The sequence below is a fragment of the Berghia stephanieae genome, chromosome 2 (assembly GCF_034508935.2).
Source record: "Berghia stephanieae isolate SIO BIC M18660-M18661 chromosome 2, UCSD_Bste_1.3, whole genome shotgun sequence".
NCBI classification, from domain to species: Eukaryota; Metazoa; Mollusca; class Gastropoda; order Nudibranchia; family Aeolidiidae; genus Berghia; species Berghia stephanieae.
The window spans coordinates 99,841,549-99,856,270 of NC_088361.1; the positions used below are offsets into that span (position 1 = coordinate 99,841,549).

Consider the following 14,722-nt stretch of genomic DNA (forward strand, 5'->3'; position numbering starts at 1 on the left):
CCGAAGCCTTTTCTTTTTCACATGTTCATTAGTCCCAGGCTTCAGGGTGGGGTTTTTCCCATAGTGGGCAGGTCACTTGCTGTGTCCTCTATCCCCCAATCTTTGTTGGGATTACTTGGTTTTGTCCTGATCCTTGGCTGACAGGGAAGCAGTCAAATGTATAACGTTAGTTTTAGGAGGTGATATCTTTTTCCTTTTAAAGCATCTCTCTTTTCAAGTACTGATAATTATATTTCTTTGTCTTAAACATATCTTGTAAACATTCAATTGTGCTCCTCTCAGTAGGATCTTGTGCTGGTGTCTGGATGAGACTTTTAGGTGATCTCAAGCTAAGAATACTGATAGTGTGCTCTTGGACATCTGTTCCCTATTTGAACCAAGTCCCCCTTGTCTTTTTTTTCTTTGGTGCTTTATTATAATTCTAGAATTTTTTTGCCTATCCCTTTTCTTCCTTTTTTCTGGCGCTGATATGGCCTAAATGTGTTGCAAGCGCTGTAAAACCCTTAAAAACAAACAAACAAATAGTCTCAGGCTTTAGACAACCCCTTCCCAACCACCATGCTGATCTAAATTCACCTTTCTCCCTAAATGGTGATTTATGGGTCTAAACAGACAGAGCCAGATCCCAATGAGGTGTGCCTAACTGCACTGTTTTATTGATATAGTAGATCCAGTAGGTTTTGGAAAACTTTTCACTCTTTGATGCTTGTCTTCTTCTATTGACATTTTTGGAACTCATCTGGCATAAACGTTCCGATACCCCAGCATGTCAAAGACAGTTTCATGAATAGTGCCTTTTGAAATATCAAATTTCAAAGCACTGCCCAAATCTTTACTCTTATCATATTCAAAGACCTGTTCATCTCGATTAGCATTTTCATCACTGTTTGATGTTTTTGGTTGACCAGACTTGCGTCCATTTTCTAGAGTTATACGTTTTATGACTGTCTTTGAAACAAGTACACTACTGACAAACCTGAGAATTAGACATTGCACTCTCATGATGAATTTCAGGTGTTCTTTCTTTTGTAAAAAAAAAGTGAACAATAGCGCTCAACTCCAGCTTTGACCATTTTGTGATCAGAGTCACCACCTTGAAACCAATAGTGTTTAATATTGAGTTTATTGTTTTTGCTGAAATTTAAAAACAAAGAAGAAAATTAAATTTCCCATGTCTCTGTATTTACAAGTAAAAAGCTGCGTGTTGGTTCAAAGGTTATGCCTATTTTCAGGTTTCTTTTCGAACGTCCCTTATATAATAACATTGTGGCAAGTCCCTCATAAAATGTGATCACAGACTGAACTGCTCTAAGTGCTACTTTCATGCTGGTTGAAAAAGCTAAATTAAAAAAAAAATGTCACTCCTTACCCAATGGGTCCAAATAAATACAGTCATAAGCTGGACACAATAAATAAACAACTGTAAAATTGTTTGTCAGACCAGGTTTTAAAGATGCTGTGAAACCAAATAAACCACATATCGTCATAACTACACAGGGTGGTCCTTTCAAACTTGTGTTAATTTGATTAGAATGTGCAATATGTATTTGACTTACAAAGCTTTCAACTTGAAGGTAAAAAGCAATTAGAATTTGTAATTTATTTATTGTCATTGATAGAAATAAAATATACACAATGGCCAATGTGTATGCATTGGCATCGTAGTAAATCCATTAAAATATGTACATGCGAGTTTTTGATAAATGTATGATGTGAGATGATTTTTAGAAGTTCAGAATTTTCAAAATGAACAGTTTGTTATATTAATTGTTATGCTTCATTCTACATAACACAAAAATAATAAAATAATTTTAAAAGCGAAACATTTTCAAAATTGAATGGGAAAATATATTTTCATTCATTTTTATCACAGTCCAGATTTTTAAAAAAATGCTTAAGATAATTTTCATCACAACAGGCTTTATAATTGCAATTAAAATTTAGAAAACAAGGACTTTACCACTGAGAATGTCATTGAAGTTAAAGATTTCAAATATTTACTAGTTTCCTATGTAAATTGTTCTATGCTTTTCGATCAACTCAATATCCCTCTCCAACTGTTTCATCTGAGCCTCCATTCTTTCTTTTCTGTTTTTCTTGGGTGCTGTGTCGGTGACCACTGACAAGCCTTGGTATTGCTCATGAACATCAGCCCAGTTGGCCTTCAGGCCATCCAAAATTGCTTCTCTTTCTTCATTTGTCAATTTACGGAGAGCTCCAACCTTAAATCTGTCTAGGACGTATTGGTCATATTCTTCTTGGGCTTTCTTTACTTCTTCCTTACGTTTGACGAGATAGGTTGGCACTTCACCAAATTCCTGAAAAATAAATATACAGAAGCATAGTTATATAATTTTGCCATGCTTGTTGTGCTTCACAATGCTTCTCTTATTCACCCCTTTCCAGTAGGCCAGTAATAAGAATGATAATAATAATAAAAATAATATGATCTTTGATTCCCAACAACTAGGTGGGGTTCTTAACTTCCCATTGTGGGCAGGAAGATCATGTACTGTATCTTTTATACCACTAAATATGTTTTCCAACTTGCTTTCTATCTTTTTCTTGGAATGAGATTATTTGGTTTTGTCCTTTCTCTGGGTGGAGTCCTTGGCTGGGAGGGAAACAGTCAAATGGATATCTCTCGTTTTGGGACATGATCATTTTTCATTGTAAATCATCTCTCTGTTATGTATTGTTATATTTCTTGTTTTTAATGTATAATGTAAGCATTTGAGTGTCTTCCTCTAAGTGGGATCCTGTGCGTGTGCCTGGTCCTATGTAAATTGTTCTCAATTTGATATTTTCAAAAATAAAAATGGAGCTACCCTTATGTCTTTGTCCCCGTCCTCTAGAGTTCAATGTTTGAGTTGTGTGATGCAAGCGAGGGTTCACAGCATAATACACGTAGCCTTGTGATGAATATAGGTATTAAAATTGTCCCAACTATCGGAAGCCTCTGTGGTGTAATGGTAGCATGTCTGACCAGTAATCAGAAGGTCTGAGGTTCGATCCCCAGTTGAGGTAGACTGATTTTTTTGGATGTTTTTTTTTTATCCTTGTATTTTTCTTTCTTGCTTTGTCTGGCACCGTTTCATACACACTTTTTCAGATCTTTATCTTACACTGGTGCCTGATCCCTGATTTCACAATTCCACTAGACCTTAAGTTACTTGGCATTAAAACTATTATCGTTGATCAATAATGTGAAGTCAAAACAGTTAAAATCAAAATTCTTTTGAGCACATTTATATTTTGATATTTCGCCAATATTCCAACTTATGGATTGTGCGAGAAAAATAGGATCATCCAGAATATTAGAACCCATGATTGGATTCAGGTAGGAACCCTGGTGATGTCATTACACACCCGAATTGAGTCTGTGGTGCAAATTTGATATGGCAGCTTTAAAGGTATTTTGCATTACTTAAATGATGTCTCACACTAAGTACATTTTATTAGATGCTCACCTTCTTGTGTACATAAACAGCTTCTAGGCCAGAGGGTATCAAATTGTGTGTGTCTCCATGACGGGTATCAACAAATTTCTTGGCAGGAAGTTTCGGTACAGCTGTAATATTTTCTACAGCATTTGTCGAGATAAAGTTTTTGGTTGTTTTTAGACCCATCAATGGTGTATCATCTTTCTTTGGCACTGATGGCCTTTTGCGGTCTTCATCTGGATATTTGAAAGTTTCCTCTGTAGATATATAAAATAGAAAATATAAGTGAAATGTTGAAGGAATCTTGTTAATCTAAACTGGGCTTTTAAAACTATAAACATTTTTAAAATGTGTAAATAATGTAAAAGCTTTTTACTAAAAAATGTCTGAAAGCGCGTAATGCAGGCAGCCATGGTGAGCAATATATAGAGCCATACCAAAGCTTCTCTACTGGAGGTGGTCTTGGTCTACATGGGTTTATAGTGGAAATATAGTGACGGTCTTGCTATGGCGTATCTGAGAGCTATCAAGGACCATGTGTCAATGATACATGTGATGTCCAAATATAAGCATGGTATTTGGGACTCTAGAAAAGTGTGCTTCTTGCTTTTATTTTATCTATGGTGTTTTTTTCTGTAAACATAATATTTCCCTTATTGTAATCTTGAATGTTAAATAAACTGTTAGAAACACTCCGATGATCCTCCATGCAGGTCTAATATAATATATATTTATATAAACCTTAAGAGAACAGATTTTTCTGATGTGGATATTATGTAACAGTTGTTTAAAGGTTTCATATAGAAAATGTGGTACCTTGAACAACACATAAACATGGCATTTCTATTGTCTGTAAATCTTGAGTGATGGATTTAAAACGAGTGTACATTAATAATTGATGTCTTTTGTTTCAGCTTACTTATAAAGGGGTAAATTTAGATGATAAAAAATCTGTTATAGTTTCATGCAACCAAATGAAAGAAGCATTTTGGGATTAATCTGGAGTGGTGTGTGTATGTTGTTGGGATGGGGGGGGGGGGGGGGGGGCGAGGTTAAACAACACTGTCACTGTTGCAATCAAAGACTCAAACTAATTTTCTTGTAAGCTCATCATATCTTCATATCCATATTCAAAGAGGTATTATTTGACAAACGTCTCAAAAATTGTGTTATGTCGGAGTGATACTAATACTGAAATTCGAATTCATATTCAAATACATGAATACTGGGTCAATTTTATATATTTTATTGAGGAAAATAAATAATTTCATTGTGCATGACCAAAAACGTCATATTTTTTTGTCATTTTAATTTTACATTCACATGTTGACATCCGCTTTACTCTGACATAATACCAGTTCAACACCGGTAGTCACATATATAGTATTTCAAGTCACCAACTACGCATCATATTCACACTGCTGCTATTACAATATCCATTATTATCTAGAAACAAGTACTCATCTATTACGGTAATACACAATGAGTTGGTCAGAAAAAAATTAGATTGATTCAGTCCCTGATTACAAGAGTACAAAAAAAAATGATAATAATAAAGTCTTTATAGCCATAAGTTTCATGAAGCCAGGAATTTTCCCAGTTTCTTTAGCATAAAACTGACAGTAACAGTTGCTTGCTACCCGTTGGGCAGAACATTTGCACAAAGTATTTTCCATCAAATCTACTTCCGACCGCACCTAGAATCGATACCAGTCCCCTTACTTGTGAGATGAATGCTTTGCCAAGTGAGCTATTAAGAACCTCAAGTCACTGGCCATACTGTTTATTGGCTTTTCAACAATATGATATGCAATAACCATCTAGCCATCTCCAACACAGTACAACAACACTTATTGCCAGTGTGTGAAATTAACGACATTTGTTTCAGTGAGTGGAAAGTTACCTAAAGAATTGTAGACTCGAATTTCAAGCAATTAAATAGCAACTAACTTGTTGGGAGTTTTGGTTCCTTTTCATGTTTTTTCAAATAGTCTGTTGGTTGTGGTGCATCCACTTTGGCGGGACCCATGGTCTTGTAGTCGCCACGTCCACCGGTATATTCTTGCTTGACATTTTGTCTAAATCGAGATGTGTACCTAAAAGAACATTTATTATAATAAAGTATAATTTTAAAAAAAATACACACATATTTATTGTTGGCTGAGTGGTAAAACAGAAAATATAAAACAGACAAAAAGAAACTGGGATAACAATAACACTGATAAATTAGCATGTAAGAAAACTGACAAAGTCGATGGGGCCGTTGAGTATGTTAACATTAGATTAGGACTGACGACAGACATAGTGATGTATCGCATGCAATAACTTAAACTTATCCTATGCTTCTGAACATACTTCAAATGATTGATCACTTAATTGACCCGAAAATCAACCTACTAAATCCCAATCTGATTATATGAGAGGGAACAAAAAATATCACCATACTTTGAGCATGAATGGCACCTAAACTATACATTGAAAATAAGTATAGTGTAACGAAGCTTGTACTGATTTATGAGAATTATATTTCTTTGTCAGTGATTACCCGGTTATGCATATCATTCTTTCATTGTCTTTTTTTTAAAAAAAAAGACTCTTAAGAAGCAAATCATCAATGAAAAATGTAAATGTAAAGCGGAAATGAAAAGCTCACATGCGAATGCTTTAAAAAAACAAAAAACAAAACAAAACAAATAAATAAATAAAATTTAAAAATTAATAATAATAATAATAACAATAATTAATAAATAAATAAATATGTGGATTAATGAAATATAACAATTTTCAGTGTTCTTTTATTCACAAGCGCCCAACCATTCTCTTCATAGAAATATAAGAATAATGGATCAGAATTAAGCCACTTTATACATTAATTTTGATAAGCGGGTTAATCAAAAAGATAAGGTACATTTTCGCTTTGTGCCTGTTTGGTATATATAGTTTCTAGCTACCATCCATTTTACAAAAATTTACTCGTATAAGAGAAAAAGTCGTAGTCGTAGGCTATAGATTATTGCAAATTGTTATACGAATTCATTACCAGATATGTTGGCATTATCATTATCATTCTGTTTATTTATTATAGAAGTCTAATAGACGTCTACATTTATTTCAATACATAGTCAGTAGACCATAGATGATTGTAACATGCCTTTAACTTTAAACCGTCTAAAAGTCTATGTCAGAACTGAAACAAATATAAAATAATTATCAAAGTTAAAATAAACCCTTATTTACTTTCATGAATATTGTTTTATTGTCTCTCCTATCAAAGCCTTAATTATTTGTGAATCGGAATTTCATAGAAAGTGTTCTAAGACGCGCAACTAGGGTTATTCCTGGGTTCAAAGATCTAGAATATACAGAAAGACTGAAAAAGATACGAATACCGAGCATGCGGTATAGGAGAGATAGAGGAGACCTTATCGAAGTGTTCAAAGTTCAAATACACGCATAATCTATACTCTGTAAACATGAGCCTTCTCAATCTTGATTCCACCAGCACCACCAGAGGACATAGATTCAAACTCTCCAAGGAAAGGTGTTCTCTAAACCTTAGGCAGGACTTTTTCTCAGTTCGGGTAGTCGACAAATGGAACCGCCTGCCTTCAACTTCAACAGTTGTCGACGCCCCTTCATTGCAGGCATTCAAGTGCCGTCTTGACGTTCATTGTGAAACAGAAAAATACTGTTTGTAAAGTTTAATTCAGACACCTCCTTCCACTATGTGGCATGCCCAGTTTTGAGAGACGTGAATTAAATACGTTCACGAATGCACAAGAGCAGATAAAAGACTGTAAATCTGGACTTATTATATCATATCATTGTTTCATGGTTCGCTGTTTATCCATTGGCCTTGACAAAAACTGAAATATGTTGCCTCAGATAAAACAGCAACAGTATATTTAGTATAGTCTATAGTAGTAGGACAGACAACGTTGTAGATGATAGGATAGGTGTGTTGTCCTTAGTTAGGCTTAGGCTTATGCAGTCGTGAAGAAACGTAGTAGAAGTTTCAATTACTCTACATAACTAGGCACTTTGATAAAATTTTCAAACTCAAAATATCTTGATTTGACTCAGTCAGGGGGATGGGACTTGAAAAAACATAAAATTTGATACCTTATTTGTTTCTCTACGACCTACGGTTCCAGAGTTATTTATATTTTTCTACTGAAATTTTTTGTCAACTTTACAGAGAGAATCTGTGATCTCACTGCTGCCTCAAAACCAGCATCTCGCGGCGATCGGGAAATTTTGAGTCTTGCAGTCAACATGGCCCACTTATTGTTTTCAGTAATTTTGTTAATTAAAAAATAAATGGCAAGTGTTAGATATCATTTTAAAGGTCAGAAAATAAGCTTTATTTTCATATAAATCATTTTCATGTATGGAAAGTATGGCAAAAATTAATGGTAAACGAAAATGGAAAAAAATATGAGGTTTTTGTCCTAAAAAGTGGGGTTGGTGGCGGAAAAAATAAAATAATGAGCGAGTATATCAATTTTTATTAAATTTGGCAGAGATATTCTTCAATTAATTGTCTATCGATGTATGAAGTATAATTAAAATGTATCCATAATTTAAAAAGTTGTTATAATTCAAAAATTTATAAATTTTTATTACATAAGTTTTCTGAGAAATACAATCAGGAATTGAGAATGAAATACACCGTTAGAAAGCTTGTTTTGTGCCCTTTATAACGATACCAAAATTAGTCACTTGGGTTCACAAATAACGCCATGGTGACCAACACAGTAAAGGGTCAAAAATAAAGTTCCAAAAAACGAGTTTCACCTTACAGTGAGCCTATCGGCGGCCACTGGACTGGAGTTATCAAAGTGCCTAACATAACATTGCAAACACTAACTAACACTAACACAACTTACCTTTTAGGTTTTTGTTCTTTTGTTTCTTCGACAGTAAGCAAGCTGTAGATTGTTGGCTCGTCTGATGAATACATTTTCAGTTTTCAATACAACAGGTATCCCACCCACAGCAGTTTTCTTGATCAATATGGCGTTTGATTGTCAACACGATCGTAACTATGTTTCTGGCTCGGTGTTGCTAAGGATACAGGAAGGTAGACTACTCTTATTATTAAATTGTGTTTATTTATCGTAGTCACCTCCCTTGGTATCATAAACTCTCGCAACACGAGTCGAATTCATGTGACTCGTCGTCTCAAAACTGTATTAAGCCGGGATGGTTCAGATGCTGATAATTCAATTTATAGTCCAAAATATGCAACTTGGGATTATTTATTCGCGTTATGAAGGAGAATGAACTTAATTTCATAGAAAATAAAACTCCAAAATTCCACGGTTCTTGTCATTTTAACTTCGAATTTACATTTTGATATCTATACTTCATCCCTACATTAATAACATTTTGAGACAATGGGTCACACGCTTCAAGTTTTATATGTCAGAATGTATTATACAGAATACATTCTTGCTGTTGATGCCGCAAAATGATATAACATATAACATGTGGTACCTATAGGGCGACAGAGGATAAAATCCCCTGAATGCCCTTAATATTAATAGTAATGCTAGAAATCTATTGATTGAAAGATTACATGCAAAGAACACACATACGCACACACACACACACACACACACACACACACACACATACACTCATGCATCCATACTTTGAAGATAACCATAATAAGAAAGCAATGCATGATATATACATACAAGATTGAAAGCCATTTCAACAAGTATTATTCGTCATATATAAATCTCCCATCATGTAATTTTGCCTACTAATACATTGAAATAATCCATAGATTTACATTCTTTGTTTCGAATTTCAAATTGTTCCATTTCTGGTCGACATTACGAATACCGAACCAGTTTTGTCTTATGTTTGTTTTGCTTCTAGTGACATAAATCTTAAACTTGTCCCCTCTAGTAAAAGTAATATTAGAATATGAAAAAAAAATCAGAAAAGTCTATCGTATCCAGACCAATCTATAAACTAATCTAATCTATAAACCTGAATTAAATCCCCACGAATTCATCTTTATTTCAAACTTGGGAAGTCAAGAAATTCTAACCTTTCCTTATAAGATAAATACTGTATCGCATAAATCTTTTTGGTAGCTCTTGTTTCTATGCCTGGCAAGCAGTGGCGTGGGGCCATTGGATCGAATGGTGCCAGGCACCACACCAATCTTTTAAAAATCATTAACAGCATAATTTGATTAAAAATAAAACTGAGAAAGTTTAACTCCACTGTCTTACGCCAACTCGCCAACAACATACTGCCTTTTTAGTCTCCACTCTATTCAAGATTCCGAATCACGCACTGCGCCGACTCGTGTGTTGGTGACATCACTGCGCGAATTAGTGCCCGTGTTCAACACCGTGGTGCAAAGCAATCCGAGCTCCAGTTAATGCTCTATCCTTTAGTATCGCTACAGCTGATTGAGCGAGAAACTGGGTCGAATTATACTATCTTCAAATAGCGGAAAAACCCTCGACTTGTGCCAGGATCTGAGAGCTCCATCGTTGGACTGGGGGGATGCGCCAATGTTGCACCATTTACGTCATAATTAGGGTAACTTCGGCCATCCAAAATATTACATTAAGTGACAAAAACACTGATCTTTGTCAAGTTTATTTGTAAGCAGCAAAGAAAAACAACATAAAACTTTAAAATATGACATATCAAAATCCCCCTCCCCCAACACCTCTTTTTCACGATTATAGAATAAAGTAATTCTTTGCAACACGAAGCATTGTGGACGAATTTACCAACATTTTTCTTGCTTGTAGTGCTGAGTTGATGGTTACGTGTGTATGAGTGTTTATTTGTGTGTGTGTGTGTGTGTGTGTGTTTGTGCGTGTGTATTTGTGTCAGTTAGAGAAAGAAAGCGAAGATTGTCAACAGTTATACTTTGGTGTGTTTTTTGATTTCTTAAGTACTTAAGTGGAGTGATTTTTTCTTTGTGATGCTTTAAGATCTGAATCTACTTTTCCATTGTTTGAGATATACGTTGAAGTTTTGTTTTGTTAAACAATGAATTGCAATGAATCAAGTTGACTCTTTACTTCACCGACCGTTTGGGAGATCGACACTAGTTGACAAATTAGAAATAAAAAGACTAGTTCCTCACCAACCAACTGATTTGGAATTAACACAGGTGTGGAAATCTCGAAAACACTCTTTTTCAATGACATGGTATGACAGACATGAATGGCTCACAGTTAGTTTAGAAAAAAAAAACGTTTCTTTTGTTTTTATTGTCTACTTTTTACAGATACAACAAACACTGACAAATCATGGACATCTATAGGCTATAGTGACCTTAACCACTTCCATCGTATTTCTTGACCTCCTGAACGTTGTTTTAGCACCCTTAAAAGAGTGAAAAATTTCTTGCGAAATTCAATGAAATAGGAGCGATTAAATTCGTTAATGATTCTGTCAATTGGATTCAGTAGTCTGATGTCACGCCGCCTTGCAACGGCGGCTATCTTGGTTCTAAACAAAGAAAATCATTTCTTTTTATTATTCGTGCTGGCTAGAACTTTTTCATATGTCTTGTGATCAGAATGTGTAAAAAAAAGTCAAAACATGATCAAATTTATGTTTTTTTCCCTCTGGATACGCTTTTATGCTTGCCGGAGAAATATTTCATACGGTCGTCCGCCATTGTTCCGATAGTTTAGAGCCAGGGTTACTAAGTTACCATGCGTCATTAAGAAGGAAGTGACGTTACGACTATTGAATCCAATTCACAAAGCTGAAATAGATGCCAAATGCCATTCCAGATTTCAATAAACAAATTATAAAAAGATTTGCAGAGATGAAACATCGCCGTGCAGATTTTCTTTACAAGTACTAAAAGCAAGTAATTTCTGTCATAGGTTTTTTTTTCTCTTTTGATTTACATTTATCACATATTGATTGCATTATCTACCAAATCCAATCCTTTAAATGGTTGACAAAGAATAATTACAAAGACCTTTTCACACGGGACTTGTATCTCAGTGTTGTGGCTTGTTGTTTTCATGAATTATTTGTTTTCGTGAGTTTTGTACACTCGTAGAAACCATCGACCCTCCCTCCACCCTTCTAAAAAACAGAGTTTTTAACATGTGCTCTCTCCTCTTAATCGTGTTCACTGTTTAAGAATTTTTTTTCTTCTTCTAATCATGGCACCACCATATGCCACGCCGCTGCTGGCAAGGTATTGATCTGCTTACCTTTATTAATATTATCTTATTGTATGAGTCTCGGGTTGTTCGATCAACAATCAGTCTTGAAAATTGCGTGTTATCGTATAGTGTACTTAAACTAATCGAATAAACATTTCAGGGGTTTAACTTTTGACTCAAAAGTTTAAAATAAAGGATAATTTCCCCTGATATCAACCGATAATTGTGAACAGACGACCCATTGCTACCTTAGACTTTGATACCTCTGTCTATCACACACCCAAAGCAAACATCCAACGGATCTGGGCATCACTCACAGGTTTAACACAGACGATTGAAAAAAGAAGTCTTAGTATTATGTCGTCATGTGTTGCGATGCAATTCCTTCGTCAGTATTCAAAATATTGTGATAAATATACACATTTACTGTGGGAATGACCTATCTGTTTGTTTGTAATACAGAACGTTTTGGAATTAAGGAATGTTTGCCAGGTCTTTTCGTTGTCTGTAAATAGAGTATAGTCAAGAGGACGGAACGGGCTAAAAATGTCAGGACATATAATAGTCTGATTGGTTGATGCTTAGTTACCCTCGAACCATCGATCAAGCAGCAATACGATTGATATAACCACGATGATAAATTAGGTCGATTAAATTACATTCCAATCAGATTTTAAGTGTGCATATTGTTTGTTTGTTTGTTTGTTTGTTTGTTTGTTTGTTTGTTTGTTTGTTTGTTTGTTTGTTTATAGACAAAGACGTGAAAGCGATTACAAACAATCTGACAATTTTTACCTCCTCTTTTCTCGTCCTCCATCGCCTCCTCCTCTTCCTCCCCCTCCTTTTCCTCCTCCTCATTCTTCTTCTTCTTCTTCTTCTTCTTCTTCTTCTTCTTCTTCTTCTTCTTCTTCTTCTTCTTCTTCTTCTTCATCATCATCATCATCATCAACATCATGACTGGAAACATCCGCAAATAACAACAATCTTTTATAATGGAGAAAAGACCAACTCAGAAAACTACAGATCTGTCTCTCTTACGTCAATATCATGCAAACTACTAGGACTTCCAATTCACAGAAACATCATGAAGCACTTCAAACATTATGAGGTGAAACGTGGCTTTCGTGGATATAAGTCATGCGAATCGCAATTAATTGCAAAGTCAGGCATTTAACAAAGTTCATCCCAAAACCCTATTGAGAAAACTCAAATACTATGGCATTTCAGGCAATTTATACTCATGGGTTGAATCATTTCTCATTGGCCGCACACAGAAAGTAGCAAAATATCGTCACCAATTCCAGTGCTACCAGGAGGACCACAAGGGACGGTACTCGGACCGCTCCTTTTTCTTATTTGTATCAACGATATGCCAGGCTCAAAGATTCAGTTGTTTGCAGATGACAATCTATTATACAATCAGAGAAAGACGGAATCTTTAAACAACAAGACCTCGCAAACCTACAAGAATGGGAAGACGAGTGGAATATTGAGTTCCATCAAGTCAAGTCATCTGAATAACCAACAAAAATAGGATAATTGAATTGACAATGATTACACAATCCACAATGAACAATTGAAAACTGCAACAAAGACTGATTGCCTGGGCATAACAATCGATGACAAGTTAAAGTGAAAGATATGCAACAAACCCAATAACACCCTCAACTCTCTACGTCGGAACCTCTCATCAAGGCCCGCAAGAATGAAAGAAAAGTGCTACAACGTATTTGTAAGACCTGTTTTAGGATACAGCAGCAGCATATGAGACCCGATTACATCAACATCGATCAATGAGATAGAAATAATACAAAGATTTGTCTGAAATGACTACAACCGACAACACAGTGTATATAACATGATGGAGCTTATAAATTGGACCCCACTTATTGAAAATAGAAATACGCAAAAACTGAAAATGTTGTTCAAGGGCTGAGAAAGAATCATCGCCAACCCGATAATTAGAACATTGAAAAACGACGGAAGAAACAAAAATGCATAATATGCACTGCAATATTCCAGAATCAATGCACACAAACAGTCGTTTTTTCTTCGCACATGGTACAGAATCCCTGAAAATATTAGAGCAACAAATAACCCGACAAAATTCTATAGTTATAAAACATGACCAGTTAAAAACCAATAAATAGTACGTCAATGCCCCCCCCCCCCCCCCCCCATCACATGAAGCTGCAACTATTTTGGATTGGATCATCACCACCGGCATCATCATCATCATCATCATCATCATCATCATCATCATCATCATCATCATCATCATCATCATCATCATCATCATCATCATCGTCATCGTCGTCGTCGCCATCATCATCATCATCATCATCATCATCATCATTATCATCACCATCATAACTACAACTATTAATATAATTAGTAAAAACGTGTTCTACGAAATGAAATTATTTAATATCATTGAAGTTTTTTTTTTCTCCATGAGATAGATGATTCGATGCACACAAGAGATAGTTTGTATTTTAGATACTCAGAATATATCACAGCTTCTGTTGTTTAATCTTTATGCGGCATCTGAGATTATTTGGTCTTGTGGTGCGACACTCGCTTTGTGATATGTGGGCCGATGGTTCGAGTCCTACTGTCGCGACACAAAGTTTTACTTCGGTGGAAAATACTATTTACTCGCATATCTGATCGCACTCGGGGTCAGAATGTGTATCTGAGCGGTTACTGTGTTGTCCTTGTTGAAAAAAAAAAAATAATAATGCCTTATAGGTGTCAAGATTCGTCCCTCATGTTAAGAGTTACTGTTGACTTGTGATCTCTTGTAAATCGCTTTGAGCTGTTTAAGTGAATACCTGCGCCATGTAAACGCTTTTTTAAATTTTTTTTTTTTTACTTTTGAGAAATCGTGCTCCAACTTTTTAAACATGATTCTTAAAATCAATCATTCATATACAAAGTCAAAGAAAGATGTAAACTCTCTCTCTCTCTCTCTCTCTCTCTCTCTCTCTCTCTCTCTCTCTCTCACACACACACACACAAACACACACACAGACACACATACACACACACACAAATACACACACAAACAGCACATAAAAATCCAGACAAACAAAACACTGCCTTTGG

At 35.2% G+C, this 14,722-nt stretch overlaps 1 protein-coding gene and 1 non-coding gene across 2 annotated transcripts; one reads left to right on the forward strand and one right to left on the reverse strand.

Annotated features, from left to right (window-relative positions):
* Positions 1–1,585: 1,585 nt before the first annotated feature.
* On the reverse strand, positions 1,586–8,493 carry LOC144966033 (enkurin-like). Its single transcript, XM_078902023.1, has 4 exons — positions 8,333–8,493; positions 5,394–5,539; positions 3,471–3,700; positions 1,586–2,318 (listed from the first exon to the last, which is right to left on the reverse strand). The coding sequence occupies exons 1-4, from the start codon at positions 8,404–8,406 to the stop codon at positions 2,001–2,003; spliced, it is 768 nt and encodes a 255-aa protein (XP_078758149.1). The 5' UTR covers positions 8,407–8,493; the 3' UTR covers positions 1,586–2,000.
* Trnat-agu (transfer RNA threonine (anticodon AGU)) lies at positions 2,956–3,027 on the forward strand. Its single transcript has one exon. It is a non-coding gene; the product is annotated as a tRNA-Thr (tRNA).
* Positions 8,494–14,722: the final 6,229 nt, after the last annotated feature.